We start from the raw sequence: 19729 nt of genomic DNA, 5'->3' as shown, positions 1-19729 counted from the left end.
AAGAAATATATATATTTACTCTAGGGTCTCCTGGGGGGTTCGGTCAGTTGGGCATCTGACTGTTGACTTCAGCTCAGGTCGTGCATGATCTCAGCATCCTGAGCTGAAGCCTGTGTGGGGCTCCACACTGAGCACAGAGCTTGCTTGACATTCTCTCTCCCCGTCTCCTTCTGCTCCTCCCCCACTCGCATGTCACATGAGCATTCTCCCTCTCAAATAAATAAATAAATAAAATCTTTAAAAAAAAAAAAAATCGACTCTAAACAACTGCAGGTCACCAGGGAAAAAAATACCTGAAAATAAAAAGTTCTCAGGGTCATGTACTCTGATTTCAACTCTAAAACCAGATTCCAGAAATGGTAAAAACTTAGAAGTAAAATGCTCAGGACATGGGCAAGTTCCATAAAGAATAAGCCTCCCGTTATACAATGGCATCCTTTCTCCTCCCAGGCGGGGTATTTGAATGTAAGCCGAGAGAGGCCCCAAGGTTACATACGGGTTGTAACTACAGCTCAAAACCAACACAGACGACACTTACAATTCTTCGGCCTCCAGACATAACAACTTAAGAGCTGTGAGTAACCTCCAAGATGGTCCATCCCATCCAAATGTTAAATTTCTAAAGCATAAAAACAAATAACAACACACCGGTCACTTCAGTACTTCACGACACCATGGCAAATGGCTGAAGAGCCAAACACTTTCTGAAGGGCTAAACATTATGTAACTTGTGTCTTGGTCACAAAGGCAAAAGAGAAAAATAAGTCTGCAAATACTTAAGAACAAAGCCAGAGCAGGGAAAAAAAAAACCATTTCTGTTTAAAAAGAAAATGTAGGGACGCCTGGGTGGCTCAGTGAGTTAAGCCTCTGCCTTAGGCTCGGGTCAGGATCTCAAGGTCCTGGGATCGAGCCCCGCATTGGGCTCTCTGCTCAGCAGGGAGCCTACTTTCCCCTCTCTCTCTCTGCCTGCTGCTCTGCCTACTTGTGATTTCTCTCTCTGTCAAATAAATAAAATCTTAAAAAAAAAAAAAATGTAAAAGGGGTGCTGGGGTGGCTCAGGTGATTAAAGGTCTGCCTTCAGCCCAGGTCATGATCCCGGGGAGTCCTGGGATCAAGCCTTACATCAGCGTGCTCCCTGCTTAGTGGAGAGCCGGACCCCCTTTTCCCTCTCCCTCTCTCTCTCTAAGTCTTTAAATTTAAAAAAAGGCGGAAGGGGGGGATTAAAAAACAACTTTCCCACTAATTTCAGTAAGGAGCTAAATCTGGTTGAGGAAGACAGAGGAAGAGGGCCAGTGCCACAGGTCCCAGTGAGATGAAAGATGAAGAATCAGAGCTCCCTGGGCATCAAACAAATGGCAGCCACCACAGCCAGAGTGCCCTCACAATGCTCCTGGACCATGTAAAATTTCATTTTATTTAGAGAAGAAAATCTGAGAGTCTTTACTTGGCATGGAATCACCCAGCCAGCACCCCCAGTCCTGCACCCTAAGTGCCTACACCATGTTACTGAGTGACTGACAGAGAGCCAGCCTGGCCTGCAGGAGCCCAATGCCATCCCACTGACCACGTATTGGAGACAAACACCGGGCTACCAATCCATACAAACAGGGCTTTCTTTTAGTACAATAATACTTCAAGTTTGTATCTTATGTCCCCAAGTAAGTTTCTTGAAAAGTATCTTAAACTTTTTGTGTGCCCCACATGAAGCACAATTTACTACACATAGTAAATGCTCAATAAATACCTATGTGTCAACTAGTACAGTCAGGAGGTATCTTGTATCTCTAGAAATGCTACCTCAATTTTCTTTTTTTTTTTTTTAAAAGATTTTATTTATTTATTTGACAGAGAGAAATCACAAGTAGGCAGAGAGGCAGGCAGAGAGAGAGGAGGAAGCAGGCTCCCTGCTGAGCAGAAAGCCCGATGTGGGGCCCGAACCCAGGACCTGGGATCATGACCTGAGCCGAAGGCAGCGGCTTAACCCACTGAGCCACCGAGGCGCCCCAAGAAATGCTACCTCAATTTTCTTACCAGTTTCCTGAAGAAATAATTTTAAGAGACAGAGAAAATACTTACTCTATAAAGTCATGATCCTTCAAAATGGAAATCTTCTTGTTCATTTGTTTATCTGTTGATGGCAGATATTTAACAAGTAGATCTACAAAAAGAAAAAAAAAACAGAAAAAGAAGGAAATTTAGGGTGTCATCAGACAAAAGTGTGGGCCTTCTACAATTACTTTCCCTTCCATCAACAATCAAGACATGCAATGTGTGTTGTGCATTAACTGATGAATCATTGAACACTACATCAAAAACTAATGATGTATTACACAGTGGCTAACTGAACATAATTTTAAAAAGAGTAAAATAAAAATTAAAAAAAAAAAAGGACGTGTAAACAGTTTTTCCTAATTCACACCAAAAAGCTCCAATCAAGTCCAATTCAAGAAGATCTTTATTAGCCCCTGGAAAGCTACAGAATTTCAGGGCAGGGAGGAAAACATCCATAACCTCAACACACGTTCCCACTAACCAATTAATCCACAAAACCTGGTAATTAAGACAGTGGCAGATGCAGGAAGTTAAACCCACTACCCACTACAAACATGAAGAATTGTTTATAATGATGTTTCCAAAAGTCAGAATTCGAAACTGGGTATTAGTGATTATAATCATAAGCAATTAAAAGTGAACATGTAAAAATTAACAAATCTTGTTGAGATAGCAGGGTAATGACTGACTTTTCTGTTTTTAAAATCTCTTCTATATTTCTGTCTTGGTTTTTTAAATGTAAAAATAGCTAAAATGTAAATTTTGTCCAAACTTTGCAAATCAGTATTTCATGGTCAACAATATTAAAATTATTCTGATAACAGGAGGCTAATCTCAAAGCTAGTTGTCTAAGAGACCCAGCAAGGCCCAGTTTTTGGTTTGAGAAATAACATTATTATTCTGCCTATAGGATGGAGTAGTTTCACCCTGAACAAGTTTCTACTTTACACAACTTATATTAAAACTACCCCAAATTATACAGTCAGTAAATCTCTGGCCATATTTCTTGATGGCCTACAAACTACTCCTCTGCTGCTTCAGGAGAAGTGGGAAAGAAACATTTTTCTATATACTGTTATTAATACTATATTTGGAATTTCCACAGCATTAATTTAACAGCTAAATTCTTATTTTTAAAAATAGTAATACTGGTGATGGCTAATTAGTAGGTCACAGAAAAACATAAATGAAATTAATATTTCATCATGGCATTAACCTCCAAGACAATAACTATGTAATATATTTATCCCTGTCATAGCACCTCATACAAACTGATAAGAGATACTACACATGATCTTAGCCAAAAGGCCGAAAAGCAATCATACAGTAAATGCTTAAATTTAATTTTTTAAGTTTTTTGTTTCTCTAATCTATCCTGTATTTAGTGACAGTGATAATGTCTCAGAACAAAAGTTACCATTTCTTCCCATCTTTTTAATTATTAAAATATTATATTACTATATTGATTAGTAATATTAATATATTATATATTAAATGTTATTATTATATTCATTTCCTCAGTGGTCTTTCTTTTCTCCCATTCTACTGTCTGACCTAATGCAACAACTTTTCTCAGTTCTTCCTTTCCTCAGTAGTGACCAGAGCCTTGTTTTTCACTTCAATATTCAAATTATATGGTCAGTGAGTGTCTTCCCCTACCTAGGGGAAAATAAATGATACACATTTTAAGGTTTTGCCATTTTTACTAAAACTTAAAAAAATCCACATCCTCAGATGGTGTAAAAAAAAAAAAAAAAAGAACTGTATCTTCGTAATAAAAACAAAGCTGATTCCAACCTGCTGAGACATAAACACAAGCATGAGGATTCTGGATGGACACGAATCCGTATTCCAGGAGCAGCCGCTGGTTATCATGAGGGCCATAGCAGATGAACACCTGTTCATGTTTCCTGCAACCTGAAGCCGTTCTGACTTCATAACAGCGAGTTTTCTCATTAAATGATGCTTTTATCTAGGCAAAAAAATCGTTAATGATTTCTTTAAAGCCAAGCATAAAACTGAAAATATTAAGTTTGCTGTATTAAAGTCAGATGCAGCTTTCAAACACTCATCACAGTGTGAATTCAACCACATGTGGGAACATGCCGGCCCTGCACTTGGGGCTCCTGGGTGCCTCCACATCCCCACTCGGTGAGGGAGGGGGTCCTGCCCAAGGGCTCTCAGGATGGCCAAATGCAGGACACCTGAAAGCAGACAGGTATGCCAGAGAGTGGTTCACTAGTCACATATACAGCCTAGGTAAGGACACCCCAGCCACACAGGAGCTACGCTTGGGAACTGTGGGACCTGCCGGAGCCACAGGAAGCAGGCCTGGGAGTAACAGGAAGTCACCCCGTCTCCTGCGGGGAGATGTGAGCGCTCGTGTGAAGAGGCAGGCAGGAAGGAGAAACCATTAGGCTGAGGGCCAGGTGATGGGGCCTTTCCCTCTGGGTGGGGGGCATATCCAGGGAGATCGGAGGAACTCACAGTCAGACCCCGGGGCCCTGTGACGCCCAAAGATGTCAAGTAACACATGAATTTCAGGCCTCACAATACACAGCGTTCCGAGAGCAGGATACTGACTGACGCAATGATATGGATTTTGTGACAGTTGTTAGTTAACAGATTGCAGAGGAAAGAACCAAGATGACCCACCTGCCCTCCACATGAGGAGCGGGTACAAGAGTTCAGGTCGCCACACTACACAGTAAACCCCAGTGAGGACAAGGAGGAGGAAGGGGGCTAAAATTCTCAGCTTGCAGCATCAACAGATTAGGGCCACGGTTTCGAGTCACTTGCCAAAAGCCAGCAGTAATGCGCTTTAGACCAAGGGTCAACAATCTTTTTTCCATAAAGGGCCAGCGAGCAAGTATTTTAGGCTCTGCCGGGGCCACTGGGCCACAAACCCACAGGCTGTAGTTTGTGGGGCCCCTACAAAGGCTGTTGAGTCACTGGCTTGGAGCACAAACGCACTAACAGCCCAATAAAAATAAAGTCACCCCAGTGAGAACTGACTCAGTCCTGTGTCCAGCACCCTTTTACAGGCATGGCCCCGACATTAAATCATCAACATCAGCCACAGAAACATCCATGAAACCTCCATCTCCTTTGCTGAATATTGTCAGAAATGCATCTTTCTCAACAGTAGCAAGCAGACAGGCAAGGAGATTGCCTCTGCCTGAGAAAGCACAGTACGGGCCTCCCTATGCTCACCTCGCACCAGTACGCGGGCTAGCCGGGGGCCATCCATCTTTTCCAGGCGGGGTGCAGTACGAAGAGAAGAGCGTGAGCAAGGGCCCAGCCAGTGTACCTCTAAACAGACCCTGAACAGGTTACAGGTGAGCTGACATAGGGACACCTTTGCCCTCAAAGCCAGGCCCTACCTCAGCATGCCTACACATAAATCGTCACCTTTATGTGCGATAGCGGGAAAGAGGTGGAGAAGAGATCCATAACTATCTCCCAAAGAGGGATTCTTTAATGTTTCCCAGACTCCTTTTCCCCACAAATATTCATCCATTCAGTAAAGGTTTATCAAGTCTTTACTAGGTGCCTGACCCTCCACTGGGTTACAGGGAGAAAAAGGCACAGTCCCTCCCCATCCTTATACAACACAGAGACAGAGACAACAAGTCAATCACTGATCACAGCAAAGATAAATACTGACAGCGATACGACCAGGTGTAAAAAGGAATGGGACAGGAGAGCAGTCAGGACTTTAGTCCCCATACTAGCCAAGAGGAAAGAGAACTTTGCACCAAAGCTGGGGGGTGAGGGGGTGCTGCTGATTAAGGCTGTATCAGGGGATATAGCTCTGCTGGCCTGGAAAGCAGAGTGGGAAAACAAAAGAACAGGATGCCAGAAAGGAAAAGGGGGCTGGGAGAAAAGACAGAAAAATACCTGGCGGAGGTAGATTTACCTAAAGCCAGCAACACCTCCCTCTATGGTTTTAAAGTCAGGTTCTACATGTCAGAGTCCTTCCTATCAAACAGAACATGTTTGCCTTGTGTCTCACCTGGACATCTGGGCTGTGATTCAGCAGATCCAAGTACGGGGCGAGCGCGTAGGTGTCCGGCTCTGGAGAAAAGCATTTCCTCTGCCCATGCTTCATGTACACAGCTCTGGTGTTGACCGTGCACCAAGCCCACAGGAGGGCACTGTAGCTAAAAATGTTCTCAACAGCCTCAGAAAACAGAGGCTGCAGGGAAGAGAAAAAGTCTCTGGAGGAAGAAAAGAACCCCTGCACACGGGCCCTCTGCTCTTCAGCCTTTGCCTTCAAAGGTTCAGGAAAAAGATTCACCACTTTTGGCTCCAAACATACGGGGCAGGTGTAGGCCTTCGGTAAAATGTCCAGGTAAGGCTTCCAGAGAGACTGGTCCCCAGCATGCTTTTCTGAAACTAAAAAGGTGCACAGAGCCAGAAGAGGAGATGGAGGAGGCTGGCACCTTTTAATAAATACAAGCCGGATTAAAAGAATTACTTTTATTCAAAATATGGAATCAGCTAGAGACACAGGTATCCTAGTGGTTTGTTCTGCTCCCAGAGGGACTGTGGCCAAACTGCCAGCGCACGCCGAGCTCACTCCGTGCACCAGGAGAGGGTTTTGCTTCCTCAAGACTTTCCTCTCCAGAGCGCATCCCGCCGTAAATGCCCTAAGCAAGTCGCACTGATGAGTGACAAGAACTATCTCACTACCCCAAGTTCCAGCTTTGTTTGCAGGAGAATCCTTTTGGCGAGCAACCTCTTTGTTTCCAACTTGGTTCTCCAATTTTAAAGCTTCTGCTCCAAGTTCACTTATTTTGCTTGGATAAAGGTATCAAACTTGGTGGGGGAAAAAACTGGTGGACAAGAACCTAGACCTGCCCCATCCAATAGAGTAACCACTGGGTACACGTAGTTATTTCAGTTTTAGTTATTCAAAATTAAGTAAAATTTAAAATTCAATTCCTCAGTCCTGTAGGTCACTTTTCAAGGGCTCAACAGGCGTATGTGGCTAATGGCCACCACAGTGGACAACACAGAGTGAAACATTTCTACTGCGAAAGTTCTACTGTGTGACACTAACCTAGACAGAAAACCGAATCACCTCATTATATATTTGCTACGGTTCTAAAGCTTTAATTCCTAAATTTACCCACTCTATTAAAAATTACACACTGCAGTATTTTTATTTGTTATCAATACAAAGATTTCATGTTGCAGGAATCTTTTAGAAAAAAGTTTTCATTAAACCTTCAAAGTCCAGATTCCCATACTGCAAAAACAGCCTGCTCAAAATTTCAGAATGACACAAAAAATGTTAATACTAGGAGCATCGCTGCTTTTACTCAGGCCAATAAAGATACATTTGCCCTCATAAAAACATGCCAAGGAGATTAAAAGTCCAGAACTTAGACTCTGAGAAGAAACAATACAATCTTACAACCCTCATAATTTAGAAACCCCTTCTGCTACGGACCCCATTCACACTGTCCTCAGAAAGTTCCACAGAACAAAGGCCCACTATAACAAAAGCCAGAAAATAGTTCTCCTATTTTGGCCTCCTTTCTTCTACACTAAACAAAACTACACTTTTGTAACATCAACAGCTCTTCGTAGTGGAGGGAGAGTTGAAGCAAATACAGTAAGGGTGAAAATAAGAGTAACATGTGGAGAACAGGCTAGGAGGACTCAGGGCACTCAGAATGACAGCCATCTAGTCTCTCACTTTCTCTTCATTTCCTAGTAAGTGATAGATGAGGATTCAAACCCACATCCCAGGCAGCCTATTAAAACCCTTAAAAATGCAGCTTAAAATGAATTAAGAACACAACTTCAAGAACAGAGTAAACCTTCTGAATCATTTCAAACATGTATGAGGTATACAAAGGGGCTCATCCTAACAAACTATGCCTTACTTAGAGGACTTTATCTGCCAATGCTGCAGACTTTACAAGACAAGCACTTGAACCAGACGAGCATGTGTACATTCACTTACTTAGCAATGTACGTCCCTAAGTAGCTTCTAATCACTGTGTCCGTGGTGAGCAGGCAACTCTCAGGCAACGAAATAATCATCTGTCCCTCCTTACCAAAAAGAAAGTAAAGTTTAGAACACCTGCGCTTTGGGAAGGACTTGTGTCCTGCAGTCCACGATTATCTACTAAGAACCCAGAATAACCCGACCATAGACACCAAAGAGCCCACCAACCGTCTGGCTCCCAAGCCCGAGTCGGCGGATGCAGGCAGGTCTGCTCCAACAGCAGGTACTACAACCCCAACAAGAATTAAGGGCTCATTATATGACTGACATCCACTAGCAGTCAGCCCTTCACCAGAAAGGAATGTGGAAACACTCTTGACAGATCATATCACTCCTTCACTTTCTTATACCAGGAAATAGTATTATAGGAAATAGGCAGAAACCACTCAAAGTAACTCTATCTGGTGAAATCCATGTGTCCAGTGACTCCTCCCAGCAAAGGCCTACTCTCCATACGACCTGTGCCAACTAGACTAAGAAAAGGGCAGCCCAGCCAGCACAAGGGTCTCATTTTACTACCTGTAAAAGTAGAGTTTTCAGTTCCTCCCACTGAGATAGAAACACAAAGAAAAATTAAGATGTCAAGTCACGGGGCGCCTGGGTGGCTCAGTGGGTTAAGCCGCTGCCTTCGGCTCAGGTCATGATCTCAGGGTCCTGGGATCGAGTCCCGCATCGGGCTCTCTGCTCAGCAGGGAGCCTGCTTCCCTTCCTCTCTCTCTCTGCCTGCCTCTCTGCCTGCTTGTGATCTCTCTCTGTCAAATAAATAAATAAAATCTTTAAAAAAAAAAAAAAGTCAAGTCACAGACACCAGAAACAAATAAAGCATTAAGAAGCCTGCCGTTAATTAAGATCCCAGCTTCCATTGTAATTGGCATCTAAGTTGGTTAAAAAATCTCAGCCAAAAATCTTCTGGGTTCCATTTCCGGTTTCCTCATGTGTGAATCAAGATCAAGCTGGACAATCACTACAGTCCCTTCCTGCTCCAACATCGCACAATTTTCTGATTTTAATAAAGCCACTTAATAAAATGTTCTATATCCTGACTACAGTAAACCTCTTGATCAACACTTACCAAACTGGATGCTTAAAATCTGTGCATTTCACCAGGCGTAAAATATGTCTCAGTTTTCAAAAAGTTTGACCAAAGATCATATTTGAAAGATGTGAAGCAACTGCCAATTATCATTTCATAATCTAAACAAAGACTACCTACGTTTACTGCCATATACATGAGAAGTAGATCTCCCCTCCCAAAACAGAACACGATTATACGTTTCCTCAAAAACTAAAAATATTATACAATGTGACTGTACTTAATATTATTGAACTGTACACTCTAAAATGGCTAAGATAGTAAATTTCATCATGTATGTTTTAAAATTATAAAGTTTTAGGGGCGCCTGGCTGGCTCAGTCGATTAAGTGGCGGCCCTCATGATTCCAGGGTCCCTGCTTAGCAGAGAGTCTGCTTCCCTCTCTCCCTCGGCTTGCCACCCTGCTTAGTTGTGCTCTCTGTCAAATTAATAAATAAAATCTTAAAAATAAATAAATAAAGTTTTACATTAAAAAAGTAGCCTAAGAGAAATGCAACATTAAAAAGTACTATTCTTTAGGCTCAATGTGTAAGTGCACAGCCGGATTTCAAAGTTAAGGAACTCAAGGGGCACCTGGGTGGCTCAGTGGATTAAAGCCTCTGCCTTCGGCTCAGGTCATGGTCCCAAGGTCCTGGGATCGAGCCCTGAATCAGGCTCTCTGCCCAGTAAGGAGCCTGCTTCCCCCTCTCTCTCTGCCTGCCTCTCTGCCTGCTTGTGATGTGTCTGTCAAATAAATAAATAAAATCTTAAAAAAAAAAAAAAAAGTTAAGGAACTAAAAATAAATTAAGGAATTCTAGCTTCACAGAAAATTTGCATTAGATATCCTTTAAAAAGCATAGAAAGAACTAAAATGGACCTTGGAGATCATCTATGTCATTTACCTCCTCGTTTTCCAGGTGAGAAAACAAGCCGAGGGGGGTCCCACCACCAGCTGAAGATAATCCTGGGACAGGCTCTGAGGCTCTGCCCACTGCTTACTGAGGCTTAAGCTTATTCAGGCTTGTACTTGGCATACTAAGCACACCCTTTCAGATGAGAGCCGCTCCCCCCCCCCCGGCTTGTTTAAAATATGGTCTGCTTTAGGGACACCCGGGTGACTCAGTGGGTTAAAGCCTCTGCCTTCGGCTTAGGTCATGATCTCGGGGTCCTGGGATTGAGCCCCACATCGGGCTCTCTGCTCAGCGGGGAGCCTGCTCCCCCCCGCCCCCGCCTGCCTCTCTGCCTACTTGTGATCTCTGTAAAATAAATAAATAAAATCTTTAAAAATATATATATATGGTCTGCTTTATACAATTTGCTGTGGCAGAGGCAGCTAGTTGCCAATCCAACATGCCTTCTCTCCTGCCGTTAGTGCAATCCTATCGGGAGGTCACCGTGCAAGGGACCTCTCTCACAGCCAGGGGGACTGTGTACCCAGTCACTGGCAGACGTGATAGGACTGGAATGTTCTTAAAAGAAGGAAACCTGCCCTTCCTCACCCCCTTGTTCCATCTTGCTATTCAAGCTCCAGGAGCTACTCCCTGGACCTGAGTGTAAGGGACTTCCTTTAGAATGTGGACAGAGAGCTTGAAGGAGTCTGGACCTCCCACGGCCATGGGATCACCACACCAGCCCAGGTCTGCCCAGTCAGGCTTGTTTACTTGAGACCAAAATTAAGTTCCACTCTGTTACTTTGGGTTTGTCTCCTCTATGCAGCAAACTTAAAGCTAACTGACAAAATTATATTCAAACCTATCATTGGGTTAAAAAATGGCTGTGTATCTGGGGCACCTGGGTGGCTCAGCGGGTTAAGCCCCTGCCTTTGGCTCAGGTCATGATCCCAGGTCCTGGGTTCGAGCCCCGCGTCGGGCTTTCTGCTCAGCAGGGAGCCTGCTTCCTCCTCTCTCTCTGCCTGCCTCTCTGCCTACTTGTGATTTCTGTCAAATAAATAAATAAAATCTTTAAAAAAAAAGAAAAAATGGCTGTGTATCTAAATATTTTTAATTTACTTGATTTGAATCACAAAAACAAAGCAGCAAAATCTACTTTGGATTTCAAGGATTAGAGAAATTCTCACCCGCAGGGATGTTTTGCTCATCAGCCCTCTTCCTGTACCTAAGACACAAAGAAAAAAAAAAAAGGTAAAAATCCTACAATGTCCAAAAAAACAAAACAAAACAAAACAAAACAAAAAACCTCATAATATCTTCAAGATCTTAAGGATATCATTTTAAATAAAAAATGCAATTGAACAGGGTTGCCTCAGTGGCTCGGTCAGTTAAGCATCTGACTCTTGGTTTCAGCTCAGGTCATGATTTCATGGATCTTGGGATTGAGCCCCGCGTCAGGCTCTGAGCTCAATGCGGAGTCTGCTTGAAGATCCTCTCCCTCTGTACTCCCCCATCCTGCTCTGGCTCACTCTCTCTCTCTCTTTTAAATAAGTAAATAAATCGTTTTTAAAAATGCTACTGAACCTCAAAATTACATCAAGCTGAAGACAGACACATGATTTTGGGAAAGAGAAGATCAAAAAGCTGTTCTAAAAATGTCCTGACCTCCTTTTGGGCTTATAACGCCTGAAGAGCCAAGAGTGAAAACCTAGAGATCATCAGCTTTATACAGACCTGCTACCCGGAGTGTTAACCAGTAGGACTGGGTGTCCTTCAAGCTGGACCCTCTCCCCTGGGCTGGGGGCCTACTCCCAATGCCCACCCAACCTCAGAGGCTAAACCCTCAAACCACTTTTACCCACTACCAAAGCCAGTTTTCCCAGTGATGATCTTGAGGCCTCTTTGACTGGCTGACCAATAAATCCACCCAGCTCCCTCAAGGCTGAGTGAACTACACCCTCCCCTCCCTGACCATGAAAGCCACTAGACTCTCCTTGACTGGGTGAGCTCAACAGGGGAGATCCAAGACCAGCTCCTCCCTGTGAGCCAAGGCCTCCGCCAGAGCAGTCACAGCACATAACTTCACCAGCTACACTGTCAACACCACTACTGCCCAGAAATTTACCCGTCTAAGCCCAAGCCTCCTTTCCTAGAACAGTCAGCAGCTCTTCTGGCAGGCCTAGGTACGCTATGACCTATAATTATCATACGGGGTACAGAATATTCACTTTTTCAAATTCACAGTCCTTGATCTTTTTCTTTCCCTCTCAACTAGGAGGGAACAAAATTCAGTAAAGGTCAAGCCCTGCAGGTCCACTGGGAACTCCCAGTTCATGGAGGGAACTCCTGCCTTGATCCTGGATCAGGTGTCTGGCAAGTCTGATTTGATGAGTCCTAACTCATCTATCCACCCAGACGAATACTATCTACTCAGACACATGGTTTTGGTTTCAAAAACTTATTTAATTTCTTCCATGTGTCCCATAGCAGAGTTAATCGTTCCTGTGGGCCAGAACCCTTCCTGGAACGAGTTACTAATGGGGGGATTTTATTTCTATGGGGTCATTCTTTAAAAGACTCATGTGCTAAATTAAGTGGAAATTTCTCTTCAAATACATATATGAACAGAATGTGGCATATGGAATAAATCTGGAAGATACTTCACCTGTATTTCTACAATACAGCATCCAGTATCAGAAAACAAATCACAGTAACCTGCACTTACCAAGGCAAGGTAGGAAGTGGCCATTAGAATCCTATAAAAGGAAAACTTATTATAGACTTTCCTGCACCTGAAAATTTCTATTATCATAAGTCCACCTCGGAGACCCAGATTTGGCCAGTTCTTTTGGTGGCAAAAAGGAATACTGGGGTCAATTCTCAAAGCATAAATCCTGCTTGCAACTTAGAAATCCTGCCTTGCCCCTCCACAAACTAAGATTAATTCCCCAGAATTTTGTACATTTTGAGAGACTCCCATAAACGTTCCCTCCTAACAGATTAAAGCTAAAGGTATATAAAGCATTTAGGGAAGATATGTTGAAATCCCAACCCACCAATGTGATGACATTAGGAGGTAGGGACGTTGGGTAAATGTTTAGGTCATAAGGATAGAGCTTCATGAATGGGATTTAGTGCCTACTACAGCAGTAAGAGACCAGAAAGCTTGTCCAGCTCCCAGCTCTGTGTCATGTGAGGACCCAACTTGAAGATGGTAATTTGCAAATCTGTAATCAGTCCTTACCAGACCCTGAACTTGCCCATACCATGATCTTAGCCTTCCCAGCCCCCAACTGTGAGGAAGGAATTGGTCGTCACGCACTCTATGGTAATTTATTATAGCAGCCAAAATAGTAAGACAGAAGGTTCCCTGACCCCAGAACTAGAACTAGTGGGCTATGATCATTACCAAACCATTGTACGTTAGCTGCTCTGTGACCATGAATCTGGAGGTGGGCCTGGAAAGAGTTGTTCCATTAAAAATGGTTAAGTCTTCATTGCTCCAAATTACAGACAGATTATTTCTTTTCAGGCATTCCACTTAGACATATGCCAGTCCCTGCTTGATAATTTTAATCCTATCCTTCTTAAGTCAAAGTGACACGTGAGGCATAGATCAGCCAAAGGCATAAGTCCACTCCTGACTCTATTTTCTCTAGACCACCTTGTGTAAAACACCATCCAGTAAAATCTAACACTGTGGCTTTTCCTGTTTTTGTGCTTCCTGACACATAAAAACAGAAAGTTAAACATTCTGTTAGAGGCTGACAAAAATAGTTTACCACTTTAAATAGGAGCAGCTCTAACAAATAACGGCTCGAAGCAAGCGTTTTAGGCCAAAGTCATCATAATGCATACGGAACAACTTTAGACACATCATCTCATCATCTCATTCAACCACCGCCACACGTGGTAAACCATTTATCTTGACGATGTATAAGGAAATTAACCTGCTCAAAGCTAAATTACCTAATGGGTAATTAATCATTTCCGTCTTGAAAAGGAGCAGAGAGGCATACGATTTAATTTTCTAAAAAAGATCTGTACCTGCCCTGTGCTATAGACCTGCTGCACAAAGACCCGGAATCCCTTTGAAGGTCCTCCCCATGGTGACCTCAAGCCTACATCTGGACAGAACTGGGTGGTGCTGAATGCAGGCACACACCCAGAGAATGTTCCAGAAGAAAATGCTAACCCAAACTCCAATGATAAGCTCCTCAATTCCAGAAAATTATGTTAATCTACCTCTGCTTAGGTGACTGTTGAAGCTAGGGCCACCCTGAGGGCTCCTCTTCTAATATCTGGGGAGCACACCCACAAAACGGTGGAGGGAGAAGTATCTGCTCAGGCCTCCCTAAGGACATCTGTCCTCCAGCCACACCAGCAAAGAAAAGCACCTCCTTCCCCTAGAAAACAATTTTGACTCACCTGAGCTATGGGATAATCCCATTAGCCTGCATGGCTTGAAAATCCCATGAAATCACTATGAGTATGATGATAAGAGTGTCACATTACAGAAGTGTCTTCCCTATGAAGACCCGATGAAGACATTTCCCTCAGGTCTAAGTTCCAGGAATAGCTGCACTTCTGTTGAGTAAACAACTTAGTTTTGTTTCTAGAATACAAAGACTCAGGTAACTGATCATATAAATGGACTCATTATTGGAAAGAGAAGTTATAATTTATGGCTGATCTGTGACAAGTATGCAAGATGTTAGAATCATGGCTTTTATGTATTATTCTTATCCCTGCCTTCCTCTTATTTTTCTATTCTCATTTCCCTTTTTTAAATTTTTAATATTATTTTACCATTTTAGAATTTCTCCCCAAAAGCCATTCAACTTATTTTTAGAACAAAGTAAGGTGTAAATCAATATGATAGCTACAGAGGAGGAAGTCTGACACACAACAGAAGATGTGCTCCCAGAGAGAATACCGCCCACCTTCAAGAACTACCCCTGCTTTCTGATCACCTGAGCCCACGTCTCTCACGTGAGCAAAGTCCCAAGAGTTGGTGCCAGACCTTACCTGGAAAACAAGCAGGTATTAAGTTTGTATCTTCAAACTTCCTGTCTTTCAGCCACTTCTTAAACTCTATAAATTCAGGCTTGTAGCTCTCATTCACTAATCAAGAGAAGAAAGAAAAAGAATGGTGGTTAAAATCACTACATAATCAGAGCACCATTTATAAAAAGTAACGGTCTCAGGGGCACATGGGTGGCTCAGTCGGTTAAGCATCTGTCTCTTGATTTCAGCTCAGGTCAGGATCTCAGGGTCGTGAGATCAAGCCCCACATCACGCTCCATGCTCAGCATGAAGCCTGCTGAAGATTCTCTCCCCTCTCCCTCTGCTCCTCCCTATGCCCTGCTTATGCTGTCGCCAAAAAAATTAAACAAATAATGAATAAATAAAAGTAACTGTCTCTGAGAGATGGTCAAATCATAAAAGAGAATAAGTAACACCTAAATAATGTAAACTAAAAGCGAAAAACCATGCAATCATCTCAAAGAAGCAGGAAACGCATCTGATAAAATCTAATATTCATTCCTGATAAATAATGCCAACAAGCAAGGAAAGAAAAGAATTTCCTCAACCTGATAACGACTATCTAACAAAAAATCTACAGCTGACATAATGATGAAAAATTGAGTGCTTTCCCCTTAAGATCAGAAACAAGCCAAGGAACAAGACGCTTCCAGTCAACATTGTACTGGTGGTTCTAGCCAGTATAAATGAAAGAAAAATAAATAAAAGGCATCAATTATGGATTGAATTTTGTATCCTTAAACTTCCATGCTGAAGTCCTAATCACCAGTACTTCAGAATGTGACTTTAGAGACATAGGGTCTTTATAAGAGAAATCAAGTTAAAATGTAGTCTTTAGGGTGGGCCCTATTCCACTATGACTAGTGTCATTATAAAAAGGAAAAATTTGGACACAGGCATGCAAAGAAGGAAGATGATAGAAGAAACACGGGGAAGACACTGTCTACAAGCTAAGGAGAGAGGCCTGGAACAGATGCTTCCCTCAAAGCCCTGGAAAGAAACCAATCCTGCTGACACCTTAATTTTGGACTTCTAGCCTTCAGAACTGTGAGACAGGGAAATATACAGCTATAAAGGCTTATATGAAAAAAGAAGACCCAATTTAAAAAACAGGCAAAGAAAAAAAATTAAATTAAATTAAAAACAAAAATAATAAAAAACAGGCAAAGGACTTGAAGAAACACTTCTCCAATGATGGTATACAAATGGTGAGTAAGCATATTAAAAAAGTTCAACATCATTAATCACTTGGGAAACGCAAATCAAAACTACCATGTGTATCACCCCATATCCAATAGGATGGCTACCACCACAAAAAAACAGAAAAAGTGCTGGCAAAGATGTGGAAAACCTGGAACTCTTGAGCACTGTTGGAGAGAATGTAAAATGGTATAACTGCTATGGTGACTGCTCAAAAAATTAATAGAAGTGACCCAGCATCTAATTCTGGATATATATTCAAAATAGAAAGCAGGATCTCGAAGAGGTATCTGCCCATGTTCATAGCAGCATTATTCAAAAATAGCCAAGAGGTAGGAAAAAACAACAAATATCTACAACAGATAGATGGATAAAGAAAATGTGGCATATATACAATGGAATATTACTCAGCCTTAAAAAGGAAGGAAATTCTGATACATGCTACAACATAGATGAATCCTGAGGGCACTACATTACATGAAATAAGCCAGTCACGAAAAGACAAATGCTGTATGTTTCCACATACATAAGCTACCTAGAATAAGTTCACTGAAACAAAAAGGTAGAATGGTAGCTGCTAGGGGCCAGGGAAAAGAAGGGAATGAGGAGTTACTATTTAATGGATATACAATCCCAGTTCTGCAAGATGAAAAGAGTTCTAGAGAACACTGGACAACAATGTGAATGTACTTAACACTACTGGACTACACTTAAAAATAATTAAAATGGGGGACGCCTAGGTGGCTCAGTTGGTTAAGCGGCTGCCTTCGGCTCAGGTCATGATCCCAGCGTCCTGGGATCGAGTCCCACATCGGGCTCCTTGCTCATCAGGGAGCCTGCTTCTCCCTCTGCCTCTGCCTGCCATTCTGTCTGCCTGTGCTCGCTCTCTCTCCCTCTCTCTCTCTGACAAATAAATAAATAAAAATCTTTAAAAAATAATAATAATAATAATTAAAATGGTCAATTTTACAGTATGTGTATTTTACCACAATTAAAATAAAAAATTTTTTAAAAGATCAGGGCGCCTGGGTGGCTCAGTGGGTTAAAGCCTCTGCCTTCGGCGCAGGTCATGATCTCAGGGTCCTGTGATCAAGCCCCGCATCAGGCTCTCTGCTCGGCAGGAAGCCTGCTTCCTCCTCTCTCTGTCTGCCTCTCTGCCTACTTGTGATCTCCGTCTGTCAAATAAATAAATAAAATCTTTTTTAAAAATTTTAAAAATAAAAGATCTCAAGTCAATAACCTTAATAAATGGAGAAACAGACCTTCTTTATGGGTTGGCAAATTCTCCTCAAAGGGAAAAATAAGTTCAATATGATCCAAATAAATTTAAAGTAGGCTTTTTTGTTAAAAAATGATAAAGTGATTCTAAAATCCATATGGAAATGCAAAGGGCCTTCAACAGTCAAAACCACCTTGAAATACTGATTTCAAAACTTATTATAAAGCTATAGTAAATAAGATTATGTGACACTGTCATCAAGACTAACAAAGGTGGGCACCTGGCTGTCAGTTGGTTAAGCGACTCCCTTTGGCTCAGGTCATGATCCTGGAGTCCCAGGATAGAGTCCTGCACCAGGCTCCCTGCTTAGCAGCGAGTCTGCTTCTCCCTTTGACCCTCCCCCATCTCATGCACGCTCTCTCTTTAATAAATTTTTAAAATCTTTAAAAAAAAAAAAAAAAGACTAACAAAGAAATCAATGAAATGGAATAGAAAGTCCAAAAACAGACACAGACATATACGAATAGTTGATTTTTTACAAAAGTGCAGAAGTAATTCAATGGAAAAGGGTTAGTTTTTTCAATAAATGCTGAAACAATTGGACCTACCTAAGGAAAAAAAATAATGATAATAATAATAATGAACTATTCCTATCTTGTACAATATATAATATTAATTCAAAATTAATCACAGACTTAAATATAAAGCCTTAAACTACCAAACTGCTAGAAGAAAAAAGTAGAAAGTCTTTGCTACCTTGGGTTATACAAATTTCTTAGGTAAAACACAAAAGGAAGATCCTAAAACAACAAATTGATAAACAAGATTTTACCAAAATTTCAAATTTCTGTTCCTCAAAAGAAAGACACTGTTAAGGGCATTAAATAAAGCCAAAGAATGATTAAAAATACTTGCAAAACACCTATCTGATAAAATACATGTATCCACAATATCTAAAGAACTCTCAGTAGTCAAGAAAAATAAAGGAGTCAAGAAAATAAAATAAGAGGGGCGTCTAGATGGCTCAATCCTTAAGCATCTGCCTTCTGCTCAGGTCATGATCCCAGGGATCTGGGATGGATCAGCGGGAAGCCTGCTTCTCACTCTCACACTCCCCCTGCTGCGTTCCCTCTCTCACTGTGTCCCTCTCTGTCAAAAAAATAAACAAAATCTTAAAAAAAAAAAAAAAAAAACAGACATTTTTTCCCAAGAAGGCACACAGATGGCCAACAGACACGTGAAAAGATCCTCAACATCAGTCATCATCAAGGAAATGCAAATCAAAACAACAATGAGCTATTACTTCACACCTGTGAGAATGGCTAAAATCAAAAACCCAAGAAACAACAAGTGTTGGAGAGGATGTGGAGAAAAAGAAACGCTTGCACACTGTTGGCAGTAATGCAAACTGGTACAGCCACTGCGGAAAACAGTTAAGGAGCTTCCTCAAAACATTAAAAATAGAATTATCATATCATCCAGTAATTCCACTACTGGATATTTACCCAAAGAATACAAAAACACAAGGCGCGTGGCTGAATCACTCTTTGGGTGTCTGCCTTCAGCTCAAGTCATGATCCCGGGGTCTTCGGATTGAGCCCTGCATTGGGCTCCCTGCTTGGCAGGGAGCCAGCTTCTCCATCTCCCACTCCCCCTGCTTGTGTTCCCTCTCTCACTGTCTCTGTCAAATAAATAAATAAAATCTTTCAAAAAAAAAAATTAAGATATGTACACCCCTGTGTTTACTGCAGCATTATTTACAATAGCCAAATATGAATGCTACCCAAGTGTTCATCGAGAGATGAATGGAAGATTACTCAGCCAAAAAAAGAATGAAATCCTGCCATTTAAAACAATAGGGATGGATCCAGAGGGCATAATACTAACTGAAATAAGTCAGTAAGAGAAAGACAAATACCCTATGATTTCACTCCTATGTGGAATTTAAGAAACAAATGAACAAAGAAAGAAGATAAAATAAAACACAAACCCTCAGGGGCGCCTGGGTGGCTCAGCGGGTTAAAGCCTCCTCTCTCTCTCTGCCTGCCTCTCTGCCTGCTTGTGATCTCTGTCTGTCAAATAAATAAATAAAATCCTCAAAAAAAAAAAAAGAACAAACCCAAATTCAGAGAGCAAACCATGGTCGCCAGAGGTGATCTGGGTGAGGGATGAGTGAAAGAGGTGACAGGGATGAACAGTACGCTTACCCTGATGAGCACTGAGTAAG

General features: G+C 41.9%; 1 protein-coding gene across 8 annotated transcripts in view; it reads right to left on the bottom strand.

Annotated features, from left to right (window-relative positions):
- Positions 1-19729, bottom strand: part of SETD4 (SET domain containing 4) — a 28548-nt gene that overhangs the window by 3198 nt on the left and 5621 nt on the right. For 5 of the 8 annotated variants that reach the window (XR_007125683.1, XM_047720237.1, XM_047720218.1 and 2 more), the window contains exons 3-9: positions 15066-15161; positions 11225-11262; positions 8030-8118; positions 6068-6497; positions 3850-4024; positions 2077-2158; positions 539-619 (exon numbers count right to left, since the gene is read on the bottom strand). Coding sequence is in view for 6 of the 8 variants with exons in the window: in XM_047720237.1 (XP_047576193.1) it covers positions 539-619; positions 2077-2158; positions 3850-4024; positions 6068-6497; positions 8030-8118; positions 11225-11262; positions 15066-15161 (991 nt within the window). In the remaining 2 variants the exon portion in view is untranslated. Of the gene's footprint in view, positions 1-538; positions 620-1181; positions 1798-2017; positions 2159-3849; positions 4025-6067; positions 6498-8029; positions 8119-11224; positions 11263-12762; positions 12794-15065; positions 15162-19729 lie in introns of those variants that run through there. The other 3 variants (XM_047720255.1, XR_007125684.1, XM_047720245.1) reach the window with 3 other exon arrangements.

Source organism: Lutra lutra, chromosome 1, assembly GCF_902655055.1.
Source record: "Lutra lutra chromosome 1, mLutLut1.2, whole genome shotgun sequence".
Classification (NCBI taxonomy): domain Eukaryota; kingdom Metazoa; phylum Chordata; class Mammalia; order Carnivora; family Mustelidae; genus Lutra; species Lutra lutra.
The sequence above is the reverse complement of the archived record's forward strand: the minus strand, read 5'-3'. Positions and strand labels throughout refer to the sequence as shown.